At 34.5% G+C, this 26,926-nt stretch overlaps 1 protein-coding gene across 1 annotated transcript in view; it reads left to right on the plus strand.

The window, feature by feature from the left end:
- The window catches only part of LOC128985528 (neuroendocrine convertase 2), a 105,707-nt gene that overhangs the window by 57,333 nt on the left and 21,448 nt on the right, over positions 1-26,926 (plus strand). Inside the window, exons 2-7 of the mRNA XM_054405116.1 lie at positions 3,354-3,458; positions 7,833-8,079; positions 8,923-8,960; positions 9,444-9,520; positions 15,183-15,271; positions 18,838-19,013. Coding sequence (XP_054261091.1) covers positions 3,354-3,458; positions 7,833-8,079; positions 8,923-8,960; positions 9,444-9,520; positions 15,183-15,271; positions 18,838-19,013 — 732 coding nt within the window. The remainder of the gene's footprint in view (positions 1-3,353; positions 3,459-7,832; positions 8,080-8,922; positions 8,961-9,443; positions 9,521-15,182; positions 15,272-18,837; positions 19,014-26,926) is intronic.

Here is a 26,926-nt window from a genome sequence, read left to right on the forward strand (position 1 = left end):
AGTGTCTCTTGAAAAATGTAGTTGAATGAGATGGTAATTTAAGATGAAAATTGTTACGTAGCGAATAGGAATGTGTAAGTGAAGATTGGTATTGGTGTAAGTTTTTTTTTAATGAGAATCAAAGTTTCCAAAATGTATATTGAGGGAAATGTTAAAATATGTGATGAAATAAAGGCCTCTTAAAAAAAAATGGCCTGCAAGATGTTCTTCTTTTCAAACCAAAGACTGCCCTAACTGCCCTCTTCTGGAGTCGGAAAAGGAAAGACGTTTTCCCACACTCACACTCCCACACCGGCACTGCGTATATCAGGTGCGGGAAAATCACTCCATAATATGCTGTAATTAGAACATCACATTTTGCAAACTTAGGAAGTTGGCGGAGAAGAAAGATTCCCGAAGAAATCCTTCTGCACACAGTGTCAATATGGGAATGAAAGCGCAGGTTTCTATCGAGCACCAATCCCAAGAACTTAACCTGATCAGTTGCCTCGAGCTCAACATCATTCAGAAGGAAATTGTATTTGTTTTTCCCAGCTGAACTTATAGAAAAATTTACAAATTCAGTTTTTCTGGCATTTAGACTCAATGAGTTGTCCTCGAACCACTGCATCATGGAGCTCGCTTGCAAAAAGGCCTTTATTTCGAGTTCATCGAAATTTTGATCAGAAACCGAGAGCGACGTGTCATCAGCAAACAGACAAATGTTTCCAGAATTTACAATTGATGGAAGATCATTCACAAAGACAAGGAACAACACCGGACCGAGGACTGAGGCACGCCACGAGCAGACTCGCAATGGGGTGAGCGGTAGGTATTCAGATAAGCGGTAGGTATTCAGATATCCTAAGTCATCCACCGCCTGAATCATCACAAACTGCTTCCGTCCTGTAATGAATGACTTAAACCATTGCAGTGCCAGCCCTCGCACTCCAAGACAAGAAAGCTTATCAAGAAGCAATGCGTGATCCACCATATCAAAGGCTTTGCTCAGATCGAAAAAAAGCCCATTGTATGTTCCCCTGCATCCAATGAATTTACTAAATTTGAGATAAGGTCAGTCATTGCGTCTGTGGTGGTTTTATTTTTTGTGAACCCAAATTGCTTCTCTGAAATAATATTATTTTTTGTAAAACATTCTAATAGTCTTAGTAGTATTATCTTTTCAAATACCTTAGATATAGATGATGTTATGGCTATAGGTCTGTAGTTGTCGCAGAGGTGGCGATCTCCTTTTTTATGGAGTGGCTTGATAATGGACGTTTTCAGGGCATCTGGGAACTGGCCACATTCAAAGGAGGCATTGATTAAGTTAGCTAGAGGGTTAGATACGAGGTCTGCAACTTCTTTTAACAGGTTTGGTGACAATTCATCTGTTCCAGCCGACCGTTTATTTTTCATTTCTTTTATGATCTTTTCTACTTCGGTCTTGTTTGTTGGCTTAAGAAAAAGGGAATCAGGAATGGGCTTTATATGATTTGGCTTGCCTTTCTTATCTGATGGCATACTAAATGATGTAAAAAAAATTATTAAAGACATTAGCAAAGTTTAGTCTAGAGATACGTGTACATTTCGCCCGTTTTACCTCAGTTGTAAATAATCTCAGTTAGGGCAGTATTAGTAGTCTAGTAAAAAAGTGTGTTACAGCATTTTATTAGTAGAAACGGCATATGGATGTAATATTCAAATTAATATTAACCAAGGTAAAATGCCAGGACTGTGGCGTGATGATAATGTGGCTACGAAATCTTTGATTATTTCAAGCAACATAATAAATTTTGTCAATAAGGTTTCCGCAAAATTGAAAAGGAAAATGACCTGTAACAAAAGGTCAAACTGAAATGCACGTTCTGTTTCATGCACCTTTTTACGTGATTGTAAATAAATATTTGTCTCATCGCTGCATTATTATAAAGGTATAATATTTGTTGTCAGCTAGCTATAGCTATAGCTGAATTATTTTTCTAATATGGAATTAATCTATATACTCACTCACAAATCACAATTATTACCTATATAATCTAATACTGCGTTACTACTTCACTACGCAATTGGTGTTTGTCAGTCATGTACACAAAAATTTGTAAAAATAATATTAGTCTGATGAACGTGTTTTAGGTAAATAACTTCTAGATTCTGTTCTAGATTAAACCCACAATGCACAAACACAGAGAGATTTTGATTTTTGTATGTGTCTAATGAACATTTTTTTATATAAATACTTTTAACCACTTGTTCCCACTCACCACGTACACTATGAACACATTGTTCATGGCAAACTTGAAGTAATGTTTCCTTAAAGTACTCTACTTGGTGATAATGAGTTAACAACAAGCCCTGAAGCCCTGCAATAATTCTTTCTTCGTGGGTTTTCTCACTTAAACAAAAGAGTCTTAATATGTGCTAAGCTTATTTAACGTATTTAGAAACGTTACTGTTTTAACTATTTCAGCTCTAACGTTTCTCCCTAAACAAAATATAAAATATTCTTCATTGTTTAACCCCAACGCTTAATTTTAACACCAATGTCGAACACAGTTTAAATTCAACTCAAAATGGATACATTTTATTTATCATTCATTATATTACAACTAAAAATAGCCCTGAATAATTTTTGTTAGTAAAAGAGTTGAGAATTTGTAAGAAAATTACTAAGTGGAATCCATAACTATTCATTGACAAAATATGAATAATTCATTCAACAATTTTTTTTTCTAATAGTTTACCAATAACTCCTTGGTTGTAGGAATTAAAATTTAAACGATTTCTTAAACCTAATATCAAAGTTAGAAATATCTCCTCTCTTCTCTCAATATCACCTTCCCTCCAAGCACTGCAGTGATCATCGCCTAATTTTTCTTCTCTCGCTCAACGGTTAGTTTTTGTATGGATGTTGAGGTTTCTGACCTGCTTTCTTTCTTATCTAATATGTATTCTTTCTTATTTCAGATATATTAAAACATATCAGATATATTTAAACATATCAGATATATTTAAACATATCAGATATATTTAAACATATCAGATATATGTAATCATAACAGATATATGTAATATTTCAGTCTCTTAATTGACAGTAAGCTAAATATGATATCACTTATGGCTTTAGAAATATATTTAGTCATACTGTAGTTACTGTAATTAACCTAAAATTTACGTTTCATATTGTATTCTTTACCAAACTCGAGGGTACATTTTTTATTATTGTTCTTGAGAAGGACAAATGCTTAAAGAGACATTTTTTATCCAAACAAATATTTTCACTTCGAAACAAAGCATATTTTTATTTATTCATCATTTGATGACATGTAACAATCACTATATTTTCTAGTAAAACTTAATGGTTGAATTTGCAGGTGTTGGGGTCCAAGAGTGAGTTCCACTTCGCACACGCTGCTCTGCCTCACGCCCGCAGCAAGCGCAGCATTCCCCATACACGACGTCTGAAGGTCGACCCCCTGGTAAGACCAACCGCTTACATGCTGTTATAAACTATCAAATTAATAAATAAATACGAGGTAATATACATGCATTTGATAACTTTGAAAGCATTAGGTACGTGGATTTATAACTTTGCTAATCACAGTAAAGTACAACTTTAAACTCTGCGGACTATAAACTACTCGGCGTGTTCATTAGAGTTGCCGTAGAATGTTTCTCAACAAACTAATACGATTGATACCCGATAATAAAGCTTGATGGCAGTTTGTGGCAACTTGGTCCAGCTTAAAGTTATAACAATAGTAGCGCTTAACAGAGTTTAAGCAATAGCGACCTACGACATTTCTCGCTTAACTGTTGAACAAAGTTTCTTACAGCAAATAATTTGTTTTGCACCAGCATATCCTCGCAAAGTCTATTATTTCAGTTATAAGTAAGTAAGGTTGGATCAAATTAAAATGAGGGCTTTCTAAAATCCAATCATCTCAACCAACATTGTACGGTCTTCCTTTCAGTAATTGATTCTCTCCACCAGGGAAAGAAATAATTATCTTCTGTCGTGACAATTTTACCCAACCTTTCGGGGCTTTTAATTATTAGTAAAAATCCAAGCTATTGAAGAACATTTCTTGTTTGGAGAGCGAAATTAATTTTCATTGGAAAGTAAAAGTTAATGCTTTTAATTTTATCTTTCATAAGTAATTTAAAAATACAACATTTGATAGGTTAGTTGTGCAGCAAGTTGCTACTTGGTTGTGTTGTATTATGTTGTGATTCTAAACATGACCTATTTTTGTATTTTTAAGAAATGACCAATAACCATATGTGTCAGTGCCATTCCCCCATTATTTACTTCAGTGTTTCATTTATTTACTATTGTAGTTTATTTGCATTTTAAAATAAAACTGAAATGATATTCTTTTCTCTGCAAATACACGTATACTAGTTGTGGGTCTGTTGTACGCACGGGAATCAAGTATTTGGTTGAAACGGTTATATATGGTTTCTGATTCAGAACAGTGGGCTTACAATTTTGTATTTATCTACGCTATTGCGAATTCTTAACGTTCTTATTGGAGATAGACGGTCCGACCACTTCAACCCCTGGTCTTGTTACCATCAAACGACGATCTTTTGTAAGATATTATAATTATAACTTAATTAGTTGAAAATAGCATCATGTTCTGGTGACGGCCTCACTTAAAATCGAACTTCAAATGTAAAAGTGCGCCCTATAATCACTCGGTTATACAAAAAATCCAGAATTTTCTAAAGCTGCAGGCAAAAAAGTTATACACATATAAACCTACATAAAGGCTTATTTTCACATTTAAAATTAAATACCCTAGTAAAACATAACGTCTCGTGGCAACCTATTTTTAACAAATTCAAGGAGTTTACAATAAGACAGCAGCTCCTCTCGTCTGTAGGAAACATTTTTAAGTGATGGAGGATAATATCCACACTGGTTATAAATAGCTACACACCACATTCCATTAGACACTATTACCTCACCTTTACCACTCTGACCACTAAAACCCTCAAAGGTTTTCGGCCTTGTCAAAAGTCACCTAGATTCTTTTCTATTACCTACCTCTACTATAATGTTTTTCATTAGGCATACGTGGTCTTTCTATCTCATTCTTGGTCTTTGAGATACAAATTTAATGATCAAATTATCTTCTTTGGCCCATATTAGCTGTTAGAACTCGTGTGAAATAATAAGAACCTTTACAATATTAATGAATCATTAACAGATTTATTTCTGATACATTAACAAATATTTAAACATATTGCTCTTTAACAAAATTGTTGTGTTCCTTTTAACTTAAACCCCTTACTGCCACTCTTCTTATTGTTTTTAAATAGATTAAAAATATAAAACATCTGTTAATAAAAAAACAAAGACTAACCAATTATGATATCTGATGTTGATTGATCTTGAATGTGTACTATACAGGGTTAGTAAAAGTGTGGAGACCCCCTGTTATTTTTTTAACGGCCCATACTAGAAAAACTAAACTCGGCACACCATTATGGCATGTTATGAAGTACTTTTTGGGCATAACCGCCACTTGGTGTTCATCCCCAAAATGGGGGATTTTGGGGGAAACTAAAAAGTTTCAAATACAAAGACCCATCGAGTGACCCCTCATTTTGAAGGTCTTGGTAAAAAAAAAACCAACAACGCAAATTAGAGGTCTCTATCTCAGTTCAGTACAAAATGGCAGCCAATTGAAATTCTCATAAGTTCCCAAACCCAAAATGGGGGATTTTGGGGGAAACTCAAAAGTTTTAAACGATAAGCCCCATCGAGTGACCCCTCATTTTGAAGGTCATAATAAAATAAAACGAACAACGCAAACTATAGATCTATATCTTAACACAGTAAAATATGGCAGCCAATTGAATTGCAAAGTTATTTCTGATTTATAAAGATTTCAATCAACTTCCATTTTTTACTGGATTGAGATAGAAACCTCTAGTTTTCGTTGTTACTTTTCTTTTACCAGGTCCTTCAAAATGAGGAGTCACTCAATGGGGCTTATCGTTTAAAACTTTTGAGTTTCCCCCAAAATCCCCCATTTTGGGTTTGGTAAGCAAGTGGCTATTAGGCTTAAAAAGTACTTCATAACATGCCAAAAAGGTGTGTAGAGTTTAGTTATCCTAGTGTGAGCTGCTACAAAATTTACAGCGGGTCTCCAGACTTGGAAAGCTGTAAGTTAAATTTAACTTCTAAGAATTTCAATTGGCTGCCATTTTTTACGGGATTGAGATAAAGACCTCTAGTTTGCGTTGTTGGTTTTCTTTTACCAGGACCTTCAAAATGAGGGGTTGCTTTAAGGGTCTTTGTATTTGAAATTTTTGAGTTTCCCCCAAAATCCCCCATTTTCGGGATGTACACCAAGTGACAGTTATGCCCAAAAAGTAATTCATAGCATGTCATAAAGGTGTGCCGAGTTTAGTTTTTCATGTATGGGCCGTTAAAAAAATAACAGGGGGTCTCCACACTTTTTACTAACCCTGTATAAACAACTCAATTTCCAACATAGGCTTTTTGGCCGTGACTATATCTGGTTGTTTATATAATATTTTTTCTAAGCTCTGTTGGTATCCTCCAATGTTCCTTATCTTGAACTGAGTCATATATTTTAACAGCACTATAATCAAACACATAAGTTTTTTTTTTAATTGACTAGAATCCTGAACCATACGGTAGCACTAGTTATGGTATGGTATAGATTGTTCTTGGTTGCTCTTGGCAACCACTTAGTTTTTTTTTAGATCAATATCGTAAACTTCACAGGTTTACATTTTTATTTAGGTCAGAGGATAACACTTTTCTGACATGAGCTCAAATATTCTTAGCATAAAGTTATAGTAACACTAATTTTATTCACGACAAAACTTGATTAGGCTTAGATGAAAATTATTTTGATATATAGTTCAAAGTTGAACATTTCGTAACACAGAAATAATCTTTTACGGTAGGAAAAAACTACATGTAGTTTGCTCATGAAATATATATCAACCATCAATGTTTTTTTTGAACAACTTGAAACGTTAAGATTTCAGTGACACTTTGCAGATAGGAATTCATCTGTTTGTTAAGCTAAATTATATTGCACTGAAATTAACATACATGTTAACATTGGCTGTTTGACTTAAAAAATTAAAATCATTTCCTATATCACAGACACAAAAACGTATACATAATGAAATCAACATCTCCTTCCCCTCAAAATTATCTTTCATTTAACAGAAATCGTGAAAATCTATCTCCAGAATCTTCGAATAAAAAGCCACAAACTTTTTAATGTAACGTTTTTTTTTATTTTCAGTAGTGTTTTTTTAATACATTTCTCTCCAAACCGAAGTGTTGTTTTGGGTGTAGTATTAATATGAAACTTAAAACAGTTTGATTAATATACAACACAACATCACTATGTATGTAAAGGTTATTCAACTGCTGTTCAAATGTTCTTTTAACCGCCTTACGTTTACATATTATAGTGAAACCTCGATTTGTAAGCCGAGGATGAAGTCAACCAGTTGCGTTACAAGAACAGGCCAATGATAATGTGCGGAAAATACAGTCAGAGTTTGATGTGATGGAGATGCAATTTGTTGGACACTCGTAACACGAAACATTTCACGTCCATAACCAACAACCGTGTAGACAGCTGGTTTATGATGTTAGGTTGTCTGGCGAATATATGTGTTTAATAATCTGTCTCGGACTCTTTAAGTTCTCTATTTAAACACACTATTCTAATACTAGTTAAACACACTTTTTGATTTGTACTGATAAACCACAATGAAAAACACCACATTTAAGATTACAATATGGTAGTAAGTTCAGGTAGTAAGATTATACTCGTTGATTTTGCCAGGTTCACTCAGCCGTCCAGATGACCGGGTTCAAGAGGGTAAAGCGAGGTTATAACCCTCTCAAGGTGGAGAACCTCGTACCCTACATGAGACCCCAGCGAGACCCCACAGACCCGTACTTTCCCTTCCAATGGTACTTGAAGAACACGGGACAGAACGGAGGCAAGGCCAAGTTGGACCTGAACGTGGAGGCTGCCTGGGCCCAGGGAGTCACCGGCAAGAACGTCACTACCGCCATCATGGATGACGGTATGTAGCAACTTACCTTTGCAATGCCGTACATTAAAATTCATTTTGTATCAAACACATAAAATGTGCTGTGTAAGCTGAATAGATCAGAAACTATTATTACAAAATTTATTGAAATTTGTTAAATATGTTATATACATTTTAAACAGATGCACACGAGTAAACAGCCTTAAAAATGGTTTCTTACAAAAATTATTGTTTTAGAATTTTCCTATTTAAAATAGTTTTTTCAGTATTTCACATATGGTTGTTTTGACTAAGTGCTTTTATAGAATATTTAATTGAGGCCAGACTACTGTGAAATTTGTAGGCAAAGTGTATTAATTTTTTTTATAAAAAATTAGGTTTCTTAGTTCCATTGCCAAAGATCATTGCTTTTAATAATGTTGAACGTTGAAATGTCATAGCACTTATGTAAGATTCTTTTATACATTTGTTAGTAGATAACGAAAATATACTCGTAAATGAGCAAAACAGTTGTTTAAAAATTACACATGTAAAAAACATTCGAGTTTTGAGCTTAAAAAAAGTGTCGTTAAATCATATAACATAGTAATAGGAATTGTGTATTCAATGCAGAAATATTGCTGTAGTATATATTACAGATTTCATGCACATAAAGTATGACATTGTTTTCAGTTTAAAAGCTTGTTGGAATTGTATTATTTGTTATACAACGTTTATAGTAAGAATTTTGTTGTACATACTAAAAGGGAAATAACTACTAAAACTAATATTGTTTTGTTATTGACACACGTCTGGAGCAAAGCCATAGTAATTACCATTGAACAGCTTTGCCTGAAGGTAAAATCGATATTACGGAACCGTTTGTATCGGTTGCAGGTGTGGACTATATGCACCCGGACTTGAAACACAACTATGTAAGTACAGTATACAATGGTCCTGTATACCACTCTTCATATTTAGAAAAATATATAACAATTATCATGTTTAGGTGGTTAAAACTATGAATTAGAATAAAAAAAATGGCATGAAAAACATTGTGTTGTTTTAGGTCGTGTGCATAAAATAATTGTGTATGGGTTTTTACAACGTCATAGTTGTTAGATTATTTTGTTGTTAAAAGTTATGTGGGAGTACAAACGTAATTAATTAAGTTGCAAATATTGCAGATTATATCTAATTAAAATGACTCATAATTTATGAAACGATAACCATAATACTGTAATTTGTTTGAAGGCAATCTTCACAAAAAAAACTTTTGTATAATATAGATCATTAATCTGTATTTATAAACAAACTTTTTTCAATGGTTTGTATTTTTTATTTTTATTTATAACTCAACACTGCTAAGGTCGTTATAATCTGAATGCGTTTATAGTATGTTTTGCACTATATTCCAGAATGCTCGAGCCAGCTACGACTTCAGCAGCAATGATCCCTACCCCTACCCACGGTACACGGACGATTGGTTCAACAGGTAATATTTTATATCACAAATAATATATTGCAGTAGTCTCCATTAGGTTGTATCTTAATATAAACAATATATAAATAGTTATATTCAAAGTATGCAAAGTACTCATAAAATATCATTTCAATTACTTGGTAGAACCTAACCGATACACAATTTAATCAATCAACTTTACAGTAATACCTACAGACAAAACATATACTTCACCAGGAATTGTTAAGAACTTTTTGGGTACAAATAACACTCAAATCTCATATAATAAAGTAAAAAAATTGGGAATACATAAAACATAACAAATTCCAAGCCACAAACAAGTTAAAATCGTAAACGAAAAATTAGCATTTAAAACTGACCAATTACAAAACCAATAAATATCATAGTGTGTAACTAATGCACAAATCAGCTTAAATCTGAAATTGAAATCGGTTTACTGTACGTGATTCACTGTAGGCCACAAGAGTCGTCAAACATGTTGTAGCTGGTAATTTGTTTTACTACATTTTATAATTTTATGTTCCACCCTTTTATCCCAAGACGCTATGCTCTGCCCCAGAACTATTTTACACATTACTTCTGGCTAGACATAGAGGGACGCGGCATTATCAATTTATTACATACAATTCATTAGTGTTTGGCGGGACTTGAGTCTGGGACCTCGGGAAACGAAGCCCTTTGCTCTACTACTAGACCAGCTAGCTCCCCTTTTCACAATGTTAAACTTAGAACATTTTGCATGGTATTGCATTTAAGAAATCTAATGTCATTTTTTTTATTTAGTAGAGTCAGATTATTGAAAGTATAAAATACACCCCAAACCACTAATATTATTTATCTATACACATGTTGTCTATAACTAACGGTATTTTTAGTGCTTTGTACACAACTAAATAAGCGATTTCAGATGTTACCCTATGGTATAAAAATTCAAACATCCTGCCAACACAGTAAACTCAATCGCCCCCTACTATGCTTATACGTTTGGTGTTTCATTGGGAGGCTTACAGTGTGGTCCGTGTGGTCAGTGTGTGGTCATGTGTGGGCATGTGTGGGCATGTGGTATCTGCGGTACAGTCAACTAATGTAATCATGACTAAGTGACCCTGTGGCGAGCATTAAAGTGTGACTACTTACATGAAGTGTGCACATGCTTTGTAGTACCAACTTTGTATACACTATATATTATACAAGGTGGTTAATTTCAATGGTTTCAGGTTAATTTCAACTGCCCAGGATAGTTGAAATTAAAAACAGTAATCAATGTAGAGCTTCAAAACTGGGTAAAAAATACTGGACATTAAAATAATTTCAACGCATTATTCAGTGATACAGGAGGACGTCCCACTAGGAGTGAGAAGAAAATTTTTAATCTTAGCAGTTCATATGTACACCAAGTTAAAGGCCTTTACTAGTAGAATACAATGCCGCAAAATTGAAATCAAACGGACAGAGTCGAAAATAGCAGCCGTTCATAGATTTCTTGAATCTGTCATTTTGAATCTTTAAACCACTGCCATTTTTACTCAGTTGTCCTTTTGAGCTAAAATTTGCAGTATTTAGTACAGTAGAAATAATCGAAAATATAGCTTAAGGTGGAACTAATTGCAACAGAAATGATTTTTGCTGTGAATGGTAGGTAGTATGCTTCTAATCAGCATACTAAAAATATACATCCGTACTGTGGCGCAAAATACGTTTTTTGGCCGCCATCTTGAAAAAAGTGTCAAAATTTTAATATTCGTAAAAATTACTTTTTGGGTATCAAATTATAGGAAATTCAATGCTGAAAAATGTTATAATAGTGGTTATAATCACTATTTAGAAATACGATCGTAGTACAAAATACCCCCACCACAGCAAACCTGCAGACTAAACCAATTTCCATTTGTCTTAATTGATTTTCAATTAAATCTAGTAATTCAGTTTTAAAAATTGTTGTACAACTAAATCTAGAGTTCTACTTGACCGATTTTATTAACTAATGGGTCATTGGAAAGCAATGCGTGTAGATTTTCAAATAATTTTAGTTTGATTATTTAAGATTTGCTAGGTGAAACCCGCCAACGTCGACAATTAGCCTAGGTACTGTTGAGGTTACAAGCAAGATCTTTTTAACTATAAATCGATGATAGATAACTCCATTTTTAAACAATTTGGGTCGTTTATGGTTTAGCAGTGTGCTTTAGGTACGTCCGATTTCAATAATCAATAATTCCAATGGAATCTGGTATTTCACTGAAGATTTTTAGATAAAAACATATAGGATAATGTAACTGCTGGAATACATTTTTAATTGAAGTAAAAATTGAAAAAATCCAGTTTAATTGTTTTCGTAGGGTAATATATTTGATAGATGAATGATGACAAATATGTGCTTGCATAGCTTTGATACCAAAATTATGAAAATCGGTCCGGTAGAAGAGCCAAACGAACTCGAAAAAAAACAAATTTAACTCCCGTAAGTAATGTACAGGGATGCAGATTGTGCATAACTCAAAATATGCGTCAAAATGAGTGCTGATGCTTATAATAGCAAATCTATGGTGCGTCCATAGCTTAAGTTTAAAGCCGGATTTACACTATGTAGCAAAACCTGCTATATAACTTTTGCTATATAACATTGCTTTATAACTTTTGCTGTATGAAAAATTTACAAACAATTTTAGTGATTCTGGTGCTCGTGATATATGTTATATGTAGCACAACCTCATTCGCATTCCGTATCGAAATGTGCGCTGAAGAGACATTGTTCGTGGCAGCTATCGTGGTGATCTTGGAAGTCAGAGAGAGAGAGAGAGAGACAGACGGGAGCGAAGATTTTAGCAAGTTTTAGGTTTGACCGCTTCTCGAGAAATAAGTACAGTGTAGCAGATTTATTACGGGACATTAATGATGACTAATACGCTGACAATCCATAATTAAAACGCCAAATAAGGCGACGGTAACTTTAAAAACGTTTTACGTATGATCACAACGCCGGTTGTCCACGGAACAGTTCAATTAAGTTTATAATATAATCCCGATCCTAGGCACTGTCACTTTCCGTTTCCAGTCCTTCTATTGTAAACAAAGATCGCTGAGCAAAACCGTTCGCACCCAGGAGGCTACAACTGTGAACTGTGTGCACTAAATGCTACATATAGCAGATGCTAGACGAAAAATATATGTATATCATTGCTACATATGGCAATGTTAGATGTAGCACGTATTTCTTTATATATTTACCGACTCCCGATGGATAGCACAATTTTAACTATATATAGCAGGATATGCTACATATAGCAGTGTTATATAGCACTTTTGTAAAGTTACTTTTTCTACTTCTAGCAAATGTTATATAACATTGCTAGATGTTACACAAATCTACTATGTAGCAGGTTTAGCTACATAGTGTAAACCCGGCTTAAGGCCAAAATACCCCCGCCGCAGCAAACCTGCAGACTAAGCGAATTTCCATTAGCCTGATAGGATTTACACTAAAATGCCTCCTTAAAAATATCATATTTATTCCCTATTTAAATAGAATTAGTTTAACGAGTACTTAGGTTTGCTGCAACAGGGAGGGTAAAACTGTTTTTTTTTATGTTAATAGTTTGGTAAGAAATTAATGTATTTTCCAAATTCGATCAAAATATGTTCATAAACAAGCAAACTACAACAGTTGACTTATTCTCCATAAGAATAACATGGGGATTTTAAATTTACAGTTTTTTGGAATTTTCTCCGTAACCTTTAGGCGCACAATAACGCTTCAATATACTAAATTATTTGTTTTTTTATGCTCTACAAAATGGTGTGAAAAGAAATTGTAAAATTTTGTGTTTTTAGGGTCAAAAATAGGAAAACCCTATTTTTACCCCATAATACCCCCCATAAACCCCTGTTCCCATAGTCCGATCATGCTGGTTCGCGAACTCGTTCGAATAAATGTAGGTTTACACGTTTGTACCAAATTTCATCAAAATCGGATCATTTTTGCTCGAGTTATCGCGCTAACGGACATATATATATATATAAATATATATATAAATATATATATAAATATATATATATATATATGAATTTGAACTGATGGTGTTTTTGGCATCTAGGGACCTCAAAACGAAAAAATTAATCGGTCCCGGGTCCAGGTCTTACCATGAGTACTACGGTAATAGCTTATTCCCTATATGGGAAATTCGCTAATTATGAAAATCGGTCTGGTAGAAGAGCTAACCCGACTCGGAAAAGAAAAAACAATTATTTTTAGAGATGACAATAATTGATTTACCAGTATGCATAATCTAATCATACGAAAAATGAGTTAATAATTTAACAGCTTATTTTTATATCGTTATTTAATTGAATTTTCTTTGATTAAATCTTGTCGTTAACAATTTGCATTTGTGTTTTAAATGTGTTTCTTATGTTAAGTGTGTGATTCTAATGTCATGAGCTTAATCTGTACCAAATATTAGTGAGCAAAGTGGTGTATGGATTTCATAACCATTATTTAACTAGATACCGTTGTATTTAACCACAATGGGCTCTGTTGCTAGTCTATTAAATAAATAACATTAGTTTTAACGAAACGAGTACCAAGGTTTGCCGCTACAAGGAAACTAATTAAATGCGTTTTTAGTAAAATATTAATTGTTTAGTATAAAATAAATAAATCTGCAAAGTTTTTTCAAAATATATCCATAAACAAGGAAACTACAACTTTTGACCATATTCTCCATAAGAATAACATGGGGATTTTAAATTTCCAATTTTTTGAATTTTCCCCGTTACCAATAATCGTACAAAAACCCTTTGATTTAACTATTTGTTTTTTAAGCTCTTTAAAAAGGTCTAGAGAGAAATTGGGAAATTTTACGTTTTAAGGGTCAAAAATGAAAAAAACAAATTTTGAAAGTATAAAATAACATATAAAAAAAAAATCTCAAATGCCACGTTTTTAAACGCACCTTTTTTCGCCCATAGTGCATCACTGTTAACAGTATATTTTAAATTCAACCATTATATTCTTTTCCAGCATGAGATGTTCTATAATTTGATACCAAGCCAGATTTTTTAACAATAATAAAAAATTTTACACTTTTTTAAATGGTGGCCAAAAAACCGTATTTTGCGTAACAGTACAAATGTATATTTTTAGTATGTTTTTTATAAGTGTATTACCTACCATTTCTAACTGGAATAATTTATGTTGCAATTAGTTCCACCTCAAACACTATTTCTACTGCACTAATTGCTTCCTACTAATAAAGACCTTTAGTTTGATGTGCTTATCGACATATGCTTACGTTTATGAGTTCTTCCGACTGTTAGCGGGTGGGCTTAAATGAATATTTGAACAGCTGTCATTCTGGACTCTGTTTTCTGTTGGAGTTCGGGTTTAGCGGCATTGTATTCTACTAACAAAGACCTTTAATTTTATTTAAGTTCTAGCCTATGCTTAAATTTAAGATTTTCTTCTGACTCCTGACCGACCGTCCCCCTGAAGAGGTGGCATATCACTTAATAATGTTTTAAATGATTTTAATGACCAGTAACTTGAACTTTTACCAAGTTTTGAAGCTCCATTACTCTTGATTACTGTTTCAAATATTTGTATTTCCTGGGACTTTTTTCTACCCAATATGTGTAGCTTAGTTGATGTGACTGATGTCTTGTTGTGATGTCACAGCCACGGCACCAGATGTGCGGGCGAGGTGGCGGCGGCGCGGGACAACGGCGTCTGTGGCGTCGGCGTCGCCTACGAGTCTAAAATTGCAGGTCAGTCAAGTATCAATTAAAACACGCCCACTCCTGTGCAGCTCAATTACACAGTGATTGTGTTCTAAACTGTATTCTTCGTAGGATTTATTCTTAGAGAGTAAATCTAAAATGCCATTCTTATCTTTCATAACCATGTCGAAAACAAGTGAAATAAAAGAGATACTTGTTTATCTTGCTTTGTCTGATCGCCTCAAACTATTCGCTTTGTGTGTCATAAGAGAAACTTCCTTCTGTTTAGCCAGAAATATCAGTACTAATCCTTTTGTTTATGTTTGGTAGGATTACAAACTCATTAATATTTTCAAATCTACAAATTTGTTTACTGAAATAAACATGAAATACAGACATAACTTAGTAAAATATGATTAACAGAACAATAAGTATGGACTTAAATTTTACGGCTGATTTTGTCGAATACTTTCAATTTCAGTAATAATTTTCTTTGAAGTTTTATTTAAACCAATTTAGTTTGGTTTTTACTTTAGAATTTATTACCATTCTACGCTACAAAAAACATTCGAAACCCCTAAAACTTTAGAGGTAGTAGACTTTCTGATAATGTTAACGAGTTATAATTATACTTGCAGTAAGCTGCGTGATACTTCCTTAAAAATAACAACTCTTTTTAATTTTAAGCTTTCGTATTGTACATTGAAGATGTTGAAATTCTGTATTGATGAGACCAGGAAATTAGGTTGTCAAGTGTTGAGGTCTGATGACCCATATCGTCGTGTAACAGGTGGTGTAATAACACCTGCCAATCTCACAGACAGGCCTCGGACACAGCCGTCTGTCACGTCTCTTAGCAACCAAGTTATTAGAGATGGTCTCCGAAACATGACACATTTTGTATAAACTTTTGATTTAGACCTAATTTAATTTTCATTCAAGTACGGCTATTGTTGTAGTTGAAACATCGTAGTTACAAAAATAGCTTAGTTTTATATTGAGAGCTCCTATAATTTCCAGGTCCATGTCTTGAAAATGAAGCTATAAAGGGTTTTGAACCCATAATTATTGTTCAACTGCACTAAGAGACACTTGACTCTTAATGGTCCAATAAATGGGCAATAAATGGTCCAATGTTAAACTCTCTTGAAATGCAGAGATTGTCAAAATATCTCTAAAAGAACAATAAATAAAAAAAATAAGTTTAGCGTTTGATTGGAATAAATACTAAATAAAATTGTCATATTAATGTAGATTTGTAATTGAACCAATTTATAACCATCATTACAATATAAAAAATATACAATTTTTCGAGTTACCAAAATTAATTATTTAAAAGCTATGCCACGGTGAAATCACATATACGTATTTTTCAAATTTAAATACGAGTAAAGAAAAATATAACAATGAATTGATAATTAATTAAATGCAGTAAGTAATACTAACGATTAAAATGAGTCTTTAATCCAAGGTAATACTTTAAAGTAAACACCTATAACAAAATCGTTCAGAGATACTACATTACACTTTTCTCAAAAATATATTTGTATACAAAACACAAACTATATAAGGAAGGGAGCAGAACAAAACAAAGTCAAAATAAACAACATCTCTTGATAGACGTCAAGTGTGCAAACAGTTTATCTGTGGAACTGTTGATTTTCTACTGATGTTGTAAGATGCTACTAAACTATTAAATGTTAAAAGACATCACTAGTAAATACATAGTTATTTGTTGAGCACAGTGAGTAAAGAGTTAGTATTTATATAATATGTATTTGTGGCAACGGATTTACGGAACTGCTAACCAATCTTTAACCTGCTTCTTAAGAGAACTTAAAAATAACTTACAAGACAGCTTTATAATAAAAGTGGAGTGGTTTTTACACGTCCTGAAAAGTGCAAATGCTGTTAGTGGTCCCTGTTCAATCAATGCTCCGTTTTGATGAAATACATTATCAAAAAAACGAATTAATTATTTTCTCTTAAATAAAGCGAATGCGTTTAAATGAAGCCATATACACATTTCCATCTTAAATATGGCATAAAACAAGAAACAATAATGTTCTTTAACAGTATCATTAGTAGTAAGCCTATCATTTATGAAATTAAATGTGTAGGAAGTCAATCGTATTATTAGTGAAGGCTCTTTTTATTTTGAATCATCGACTCAAATAATACCTATAAAATAATAGTATCTGGATATTGTGTGGGAGTTTTATATTTCAAGCGAGATATTGAAGTGGTATTAAATGCAGTTTAATCCTAGTATTTGTGTATGGGATATGTATGATATGTGGCAACATCAGTTGTGTTGTGGTCTAATAAAAGCAATCCTTCGATATACTTTTATCTATCTATATATTAATAGGCAAGCATGTTTCTTTAAAACCTTTTTTCTCAGCTCGTGTGCATCGTAGGGAAAATCTACGCATACTGTTAGAAAGCTATTTTCCTGTAGGTGTGCAGAATCCCTTTATAAATTAAAATAGGCTCAAAAATAAGCACAAAAAATGAATTTAGAATTTTGAAAAATTTAACATGGATATTATGAGTTGTCATGCTGGTGACGAAATAACAACGAAATATAAACAGAAAATCAAAACAAATGGAAGAAACTCCAATCACATGTTCTATTCAAAGTGTGGAATGAAAATAAAGAAGTCTGTACATTAAATATTTTTGGTCGAGTTTCGACCACTGGACGACCTCTAGTAATAATTAATACACGGAAAGTTTTGCAAAACCTTTTATAGATGGACATCAATGCCCCAACCACAGCAAACCTACAAACTAAGCGAGTTTCCATTTTCCTGATTTGCTTTTTACTTAAATTTATCTACAGTATATATTTGATAAATCTTTACATTTCGGACCCATGGGATTATTTAATACGCTACATTGAAAGTTTGTTCTTGATAAGGCTAGTTTGTTTTAGAATTTATTCCCACATATTATACATCTAAATATGCAACTGGGTGTGCAGACTTGCAAACTGGCTTTAGATTTTCAATTCAAGTCTTGGAACTTGAGTATGCCATTTGTTTTCAACAATTATTATACGAATAAAAACGAAAACCCCTTTTTTCTATTGAAATTTAAAATTTAGAATGCTCATCTGATAGGTTTGCATTTTCATTAAAACAAAATCTATCGGTTTTAAAATACGAATTTCAACTGGGCGTATTTTAGCTCAAATATTAAAAAAGAATTTGAAGTTGAAGTTGAATTTGTTTGTTTTTACACAATAAGAATCATTATACCTACGTTTTCTTTTCGGTCCTTAGGTGGTTAAATAAGCAATGTTTAACATATTAATAAACCACCAGTAACCTTTAAAATTCATTTTATTCACTAACTATAAACGTATAATATTTAATTATATAGCCTATGTAGGAATTTGAACGGATTGTGTTTTATGCTCTGTGGACATAAAAACTAAAAGGTAAAACGGTCCCGGGGCCAGGTCATCCTGGGCCCAGGTGAGACCTAATCCATACTATGAGACCTACTGCAATAGGTTATGTCCTGCATTGTAAATTGCTCGTCAGTTATACAGAACTGTAATTGTCGATTGTAGGTTTGTTTGACCAAGTTGGTGTTATGTTTTACAGGCATTCGCATGCTGGACCAGCCATACATGACTGATCTGATAGAGGCCAACTCGATGGGACACGAGCCCAACCTCATAGACATCTACAGCGCCTCATGGGGCCCCACAGACGACGGCAAGACCGTGGATGGGCCTAGGAACGCCACCATGAGGGCCATCGTCCGAGGAGTCAATGAGGTCAGTCATTGACACTCAATACGTCAAACAACGTACCTATTGCATGTTTTGATATTGTTATCATTAAAAATAGTTGTGGTGAGAAGTAAAGCTTTTTTGTGTTGTATGGAAACTCCTTAAGAATTGAGGTGTTAATTCCTTATTTTAACACTATATCATAACATGTCAACAGTGGTACTGCTCTTAATTACGATACAAAATCTATGAGATGTTAGCTTATATTTGTTAATTATATACGAGTACAATATTTATTCAGCCCAGATTAAATGCAATTCAATGTAATGGTTTACATTATTAGCCATTAGGATCCTTGTTAAACATATTGTTTTAAAAACAGAAATAACCGTCCATCAAACCTTTAGGGAATCACTCATTGTAATTAATCACTGTTGAGTTATCTTTCAAATGTTAGGTTCTACAGCTAAATCCGCATTAAATCCGAATACTTCCAACCACATCTAAACCAATTATATATACTTCGCCGAATCTTTCCTATCAGTGAGTACGCAAATAAAATAATTCATAAATGAAATGATATTTTTCTCAATACAATCTTGCTGTATAAAATAAATAATTTAATCACTTTAAATGGGGAAAATACCCCGCCGCAGCAAACCTGCAGCTTAAGCGAATTTCAATTTGTCTGATTACATTTTTACTAAAATATTTCCATAAATAAGACATATTTATTCCCAATTTAAATAACATTAGATTTTTACGAGTGCTTAGGTTTGCTGCTACGGGGAAGGTAAAGAGTGTTTTTTGACCATACGTCAATAGTATAGTATGAAATAAATAAATTTTCCAAATTTTATTAATATATACCCATAAACAAGTAAACTACAAAAGTTTTCATTTTCTCCATAAGAATTTTAAATTACACTATTTTTGAATTTTCTCCGTGACCGTTAGGCATATACAAAATTATTTCTTTTTTTAAGCTTTCCTAAACGGTTTAAAAATAAATTGCATTTTTTTTCAGTGTCATAAATGGGAAAACCCCATTTTTATCCCATAAAACCCCCCATAAACCCCGTTCCCATGGTCCGATTATGCTGGTTCGCGAACTCGTTCGAATAAATAACTTCTTGATCAGCATTGTACGTGTTATTAAATGTACGGAAAGTAAATAAAGATACGTCTTATAACACTTAAAACATATATTTACGCTTATACTGTTACTCACAAGACGGTAAATATACAAAAGACGGTAAGTGGTGATCGATTTCGATTGGACACTCCAATCATCATCACATTTTGTACTTATCATCTTTTGTATATTTACCGTCTTGTGAGTAACAGTATAAGCGTAAATATATGTTTTAAGTGTTATAAGACGTATCTTTATTTACTTTCTGTTTTTCGAATAAATGTAGGTTTACACGTTTGTACCAAATTTAATTGAAATCGGACCATTTTTGCTCGAGTTATCGCGCCAACGGACACGATGGTGTTTTTGGCCTCTAGGGACATCAAAACGAAAAATTAAATCGATCCCGGGTCCAGGTCTTACCATGAGTACTACAATAATAGCTTATTCCCTATATAGGAAATTCGGTAATATAATAACCTGCCCCGTAAAAGACTTTTCGTCAGTGAATCTTCTCACGTTAACATGCCCTATCCTGAACACACCCTCTTATCCTTGATAACCTCTGGCCTAGTTCGGTGAGCTTGAGAATTATTGTCATAACAATTGCACTAAATAGTAGAAAAAAAGGTTTGTTTGAAAAATTAACCGTTTTTTCCAACTCAACGCTGGCAATGTTTAATGTTCAATATAAACGATAAAACTTCTTCGACAAAGTTGAAAACTGTGTTTCCAACAAAATAGTGTATGCCCACGAAGCACAAAATAAAGTTTTGATGAAAACTTGTGTTATAATAGAAACGTCTACAACAATATCGATAAAAATTCCAATTATTTCGTTGATTTGCATATAAATTGTCACATCGCTTAACAATTAGTCACACGCGATCTTAACTACATTGGTTACATAATAATGTCGGTGATTGTATGTCATTACAACGAACACTAATGATTTACCTAACCTGTCTCTACCTAACCTGTCTCAACAATCCCCTTCATCCACTCCCCTCAACATAATTTACACCACTGATTGTTGGTAAACCTAGCAATGAGTTGGGCAAACTCAGCTGTATGGAGTGGCCGTAGCAATTCCAGTTAGGTTTGCACAACTACAATGGTATAGCTGTGCTAATCTATCCGTTCTGCATGAGATTATACACCATAGTTAACCAATTTATATGACGTGTTCGTGTCGACACATGGAGCCATTGGTCCTTGGTCGGTGTTGATCAAAACCTCGTTAGATCCATGTTGTTGCTACTGAGCTTCATGATGATCACTAAGTAACACCCACTCTACGTTGATGACGTGACTGCGACAACCTCTACCTTCTAATTATAAGTTTATTGTGACCTAGATGCTGCGTCATCTTACATAAACATTTTCCTGGATTTAAAAGTATGATTTACTTCATAAACTGCGTTTCTTTTTACGTAACAGATGACTGGTAAAAATAATATGTATTAATCCTATTATCTGTGGCCGTCTGTGCAAATTGAGCTGAATTAGACTGTATCTAAAACTGATTCTCATAACACGCAAGTTTGATCATACAAACTTTTGGCTTTTAATGTAGTCTTGCTAAATTCATGGTGTTGTATTGATAAATTGAAAGTAATACATAGTTTGTGAGGAAAATTAATCTGTCAATTGTGTGTAATATGGCACGTCTTATTTTATAGCCAGGAAATATTTGTGAATAATCCATGGAATATGAACATAACCATTTGAATGAGAATGACTTTAAGTAACGAAATACAATAAATCTTTATACAAGATTACACATTGGATATACACATTTTGTATGATAATGATCATACTAATTCAGTGGAATAATTATTTTCGAAATACTAATTTTGTTATACTCATATTAATCCCAGGGCTTATAATAGTAAGGCCAACGTAAAGTTGTTTAATTGTAGAGCTGTTGAACTTTAAAGAGCCGCTATTTAATACAATTGAGAGCAAAATTAAGCTAATTTAGTCTTGTATACAATAAATAGTAATATATAAATTACCAAGCAAGCGCATTAAAGGCGTTGTGAATTGAGACTACCTTGCTAAATATTTTTTGTAAAAAAAAATACAACAGATAGGATTTTATTCACATACCTTGACTAACATAACTCACATACAGTAGCTCCACACCTACCGTACTCGGCCTCCATTAATGTAGGGACAGTTTTGTAGCCCATGACCCACCGCCCTCAATATCAATGGCACCGCAAACAATATCTTCACATCATGTGTACACACAACCCCCATTAGTGTGGAGAACACTCTACACTCACCACTCACCACTCACCACTCACCACTCACCACTCTACACTCACTGCTTTACAAACAAATTGTCTGGAAAATCAAGCAAATATAGAAAAGGTTTGAACGATTTATTCAACGAGAATATTGTTTATTACATCGTTTACTGTAAACATGCGAGACTACTTGTTTAAAGGGGTACCTAACACTTAAAATCAGATACATTAAAACAAACATTAACCTACTGTAAATAAAGTAGTGTACTATATACTGTATTCAAAGACCACTAAAAATGTTTGGTCATCTTTCAGTAATCGTATACAAAACGGGATTCCCTCGAATATTAACAAACTACGCACTGCGTTGTGAACAGCTTCAGAATTGTAGTTTGAATGTTTAAAAGTTGATATTCACATTAAATATATTATTTAAGTTCAGTAAATGAATGATAACCCAGATTGCAATAGGCACGTACAAGAAAATATAATATGTTCTCTCTCACTTATTCCATATGACAAAGCCCAAGGTTTCCCAACTGTTTTCTAAAAGTAATTATTTATACAAATAGTGTAGATTCTCGTTAGTACTAGAGAACAAATCTATAATCGAACAGAGTTATGCCAATCATAGCTTTGTGATACATTCATTCCCTAGCATCAATAAACATGATCCCCCATGCCAATCACGATAAGCTAATGAAGCATCAACCTGATCACTCAGAAAAGGTAATATGTGGCCATATACAACCATACGTGATCATCAGCTTTGCAGACGTCAATCAATGATCGACGTTTGCTGCCAATGAAATACCCGTGCAAAACATAGATCATATGAAAGGTGTGTTAATCGTTGTTCGCTCAATCTACAATAAAGAAAACTAGCTTTATAAGGATGTTATTTCAACTGTTAAATGAGATAGAGAATAGTATTTGAAGTTACACATCGAAACATTTCGCTCAGGTTTTGTTCAAACAAGAAACTGTATTAATATTTAAGTAATTTAATTAGAATAGTTTTACTTTTAACTTTTATTTATAATACTTTTTATACTTTTATCTGAAATCGCGACCATACTAAAGTAGGTATTTTAAGACAAGTACGAATAAAGATGAGTGTTGTAAGGGTTGATTTTTTACACCTCACCTTTTTTTATCATATCACGGCTGAAATCGGAAGACAAAAATGTTTTTACTTGAGGATCATCATAGTAGTACGAACGATCAACGATTTTGAGGTTAAGCATGGCGAGGCGAGGCTCAAGTAGTTAGCGCGAGCACCGATGTAGCCGCCGCCGAGGCCGAGTCGGACTGCCAAAACTGGTTTCTGCGCATGACCGGCCCAGACGTGCAACAAAACCACTGGGACCGGGCGCCGCCGGACAGTCTGTGCCATTTTGTGACCCAATCAACACGTCTCTCTCTAAGGTATAGTGCCTACTTGATATCATCTTATGATTCAGGGAAATTAGTAGTTTTACGTTTTGATATTCACGATCGATATTGATTAATTGATTTGCGATAATTTGTTCACGATAAACGAGGTTTTCGATTTTGATCAGTGATCAATTGGTATTTTTTGCAATTTAATTTAGATTTTAAATTGTGAAATAATTAGTTTGAAGTTAAAGAAATTTTGCCGACTAGCAATATAAAATCCAAACGAGTTAGCATACACTAGGCTATTGAGGAAAGCAAAAGTTGAGTAAGGCCAATTGAGTATTCTAAAGGATTTTTACCAACACATCTTATATTACATAACCTCTGTGTCACCTTCCAATATCCCTCCTTTTGCTGAAGCACAAGCAGCATCCTTTGGGCGGAACACGCTACTCATTTACCTAAACCCTCTTGTATCGCAGTTAAGGAGTGATTTAATAGGTTAAGCCTTAGCCTAGTTGTTATTGAAGAACTATATAATTTGAGGGTGACAATAGCCTAAGCTTGTGTAGTATAACATCATATAAACTCAATGTTGCCCTCCAAACACCTCTCCTTTTGCTGAAGTATAAGCAGCATCCTTTGTGCAGTGTACGCCATTCTATAGCCTCCTACCCTATCTTGTATGCTTAACGAATTTCTGGTACTTAATTCAACGTAGAGAGAGTTACGAGACACAATTAATTAGCTATAAGGTGTTTACGATTTAATAACGACATAACCTATTTGCCACGCACAACACAACAGTGTTTTGTTCGACGTTTTGTTATTATTTTGCGTCTGATCCGAACTATCGATCGTATTGAAATCGATAGCTATCGAAGTTAACACCGAATCTACTACCGGAATAATAGTTTATAGTTAGCCGTCGATTATAGTTGTTAGTGATTGGATCCTCGACATTGACTAGCGATATAGCATTTGATTTTGCTCAGTTTTGCTTTTGTATTCACTACACATCTGAATAGCTGTTTTATAAATAGCTAAGGGTAGCTGTTTTAGTGCTCACTTAGCTAGCGTTAGCCTGTTGATTAATTGGGATCTTTAAAGGATAGTGGGGGTCGTAGTTATCCAAATTACCCTATCGTAACCTATCCTAGATTGCTGAAGTATATTCAGCATCCTAGTTAGCTGTACAGGCTATCTACCCTTAACCTTTTTGTTGTTTAGAGCGCATTTGCGTGGGTTTAGGGTAGCGACCGAGGTTCATACGGGCGTTTAGGTAACGATTAACCTACCGTAACCTATCCTAGATTGCTTGAAGAATATTCAGCATCCTAGTTAGCTGTGCAGGCTATCTACCCTTGACCTTATTGTTGTTTAGAGCGCATTTGCGTGGGATTAGGGTAGCGAACGAGGTGTATACGGGCGTTTAGGTAACGATTAACCTACCGTAACCTATCCTAGATTGCCGAAGTATATTCAGCATCCTAGTTAGCTGTGCAGGCTATCTATCCTTACCCTCTTTGTTGTTTAGAGCGCATTTGCGTGGGGTTTAGGGTAGCGACCGAGGTTCATACGGGCGTTTGGGTAACGATTAACCTACCGTAACCTATCCTAGATTGCTGAAGTATATTCAGCATCCTAGTTAGCTGTGCATGCTATCTATCCTTAACCTCTTGGTTGTATAGAGCGCATTTGCGTGGGGTTAGGGTAACGATCGGAGCGTAGCAAGGTTTAGTTTGATCCTATAACCTTTGATACCGATCCTAGTTTGCTCGAAGAACATTCAGCATCCTAACTAGCTGTACAAGCTATCGAACCTAATTCTTGAAATAGACTCTAACGCGAGAATTGAATTAACAGATAACACGACACATAGATTATACACGACAACGTTTTCTCTCGCGTCTGATAAGGTAACGATGATGAGTGAATAGCGACAACTGGTTCGCACATTTCACTGAGTTACCCTATCATTTCAATAAAGGATTTTGATTAAACACAGACGATCGACACTTTAGATTATTTGAGACGAAATTAATATTGAGTGGAATTTCAGAACAACAATATTTTGTTGATTCACATCGACCCCTGGAAATTTAAACCCAGCACTGCTGAACTATCTTTGGCGATAAGATAACGAAATCGACACACACACAGAAATTCCCTCACATATTTATGGCGCCCGAACAGGGACCACTGAATAAGTAGTTATCGACGAAAATTTGGAAATTGTTGAAAGAAAAGTAGAAATTTGAATTTTAGACCATTTATTTGAGGAACAACGATGTTCTATCACGTAGAGAGATTCCTTAGACCCTTCAAGATTCTCCTGGCATTGAATATTATGGAAGAAGGCGACAACGGGAGCGCTTCGTCACAAGGAGGCGAGCAACAACCTATCGCTACGGTCACGACCTCGTCTGGAGGAGCGGACCTACGGACATCCACTACTACGACTACTAGCTCTACGGCAGCTGGAACAGCTCAACGACCACCCTCGGATGCAGAAGTAAGGGTCAGCTGGGTCTACAAGTTATCAAGATCACAGCTTGAAGACGAGCTAGGCAAGCTGGGAACTGTACCAGAAGGAAACGCTAATCAGCTTAGAGCAGAACTTGTTCGACGGTTACGACAACGGGCTGGAAAGGAGGCGATTGAAGAGGATGATGAGTTCCACCAAGCATCTCAAGAAGCACCAGCGGGTGCATCCTTGGAGTTAGAAGCCGTGAGCATCCGAGAACTTCTGGGTCTTCCACCTGATGCTGATTTTAACGAGGTCAGACGGCTGATGACACAAGCTTCAAAGCCACGCCAAGCGACCTGGTCAACTACACACCAGACAGCTCGATCAATTGTGGGGGTTCCCGAGAGGCGAACCTCGATGCTTACTCCGATAAGGATGAAGTCTTATGCCCCAGTCTTCGCACGCACTCAATCAAATGATGAAGGTGGTTTGGCAGAACAATTGGATTTTGGCTTTAACCACACGAGTGGACGCGAAGAGCCAATGGTGGCAGGTGACGTAGATTCACCAAGACTGTCGAACACTGCCTCCCTTTGTAATACCGTTAGGAAATGGAATTTGAGATTCGATGGAAGGAAAGAATCGGATGCCATCTCCTTCTTAGAGCGCTTGAATGAATTGATGGAATCGTATAGTGTGACCCCTGAGTTGATGTTGA

Source organism: Macrosteles quadrilineatus, unplaced genomic scaffold (assembly GCF_028750875.1).
Source record: "Macrosteles quadrilineatus isolate MER2022 unplaced genomic scaffold, UCM_ALF_1.0 Scaffold_1__1_contigs__length_201487025, whole genome shotgun sequence".
Taxonomy (NCBI): domain Eukaryota; kingdom Metazoa; phylum Arthropoda; class Insecta; order Hemiptera; family Cicadellidae; genus Macrosteles; species Macrosteles quadrilineatus.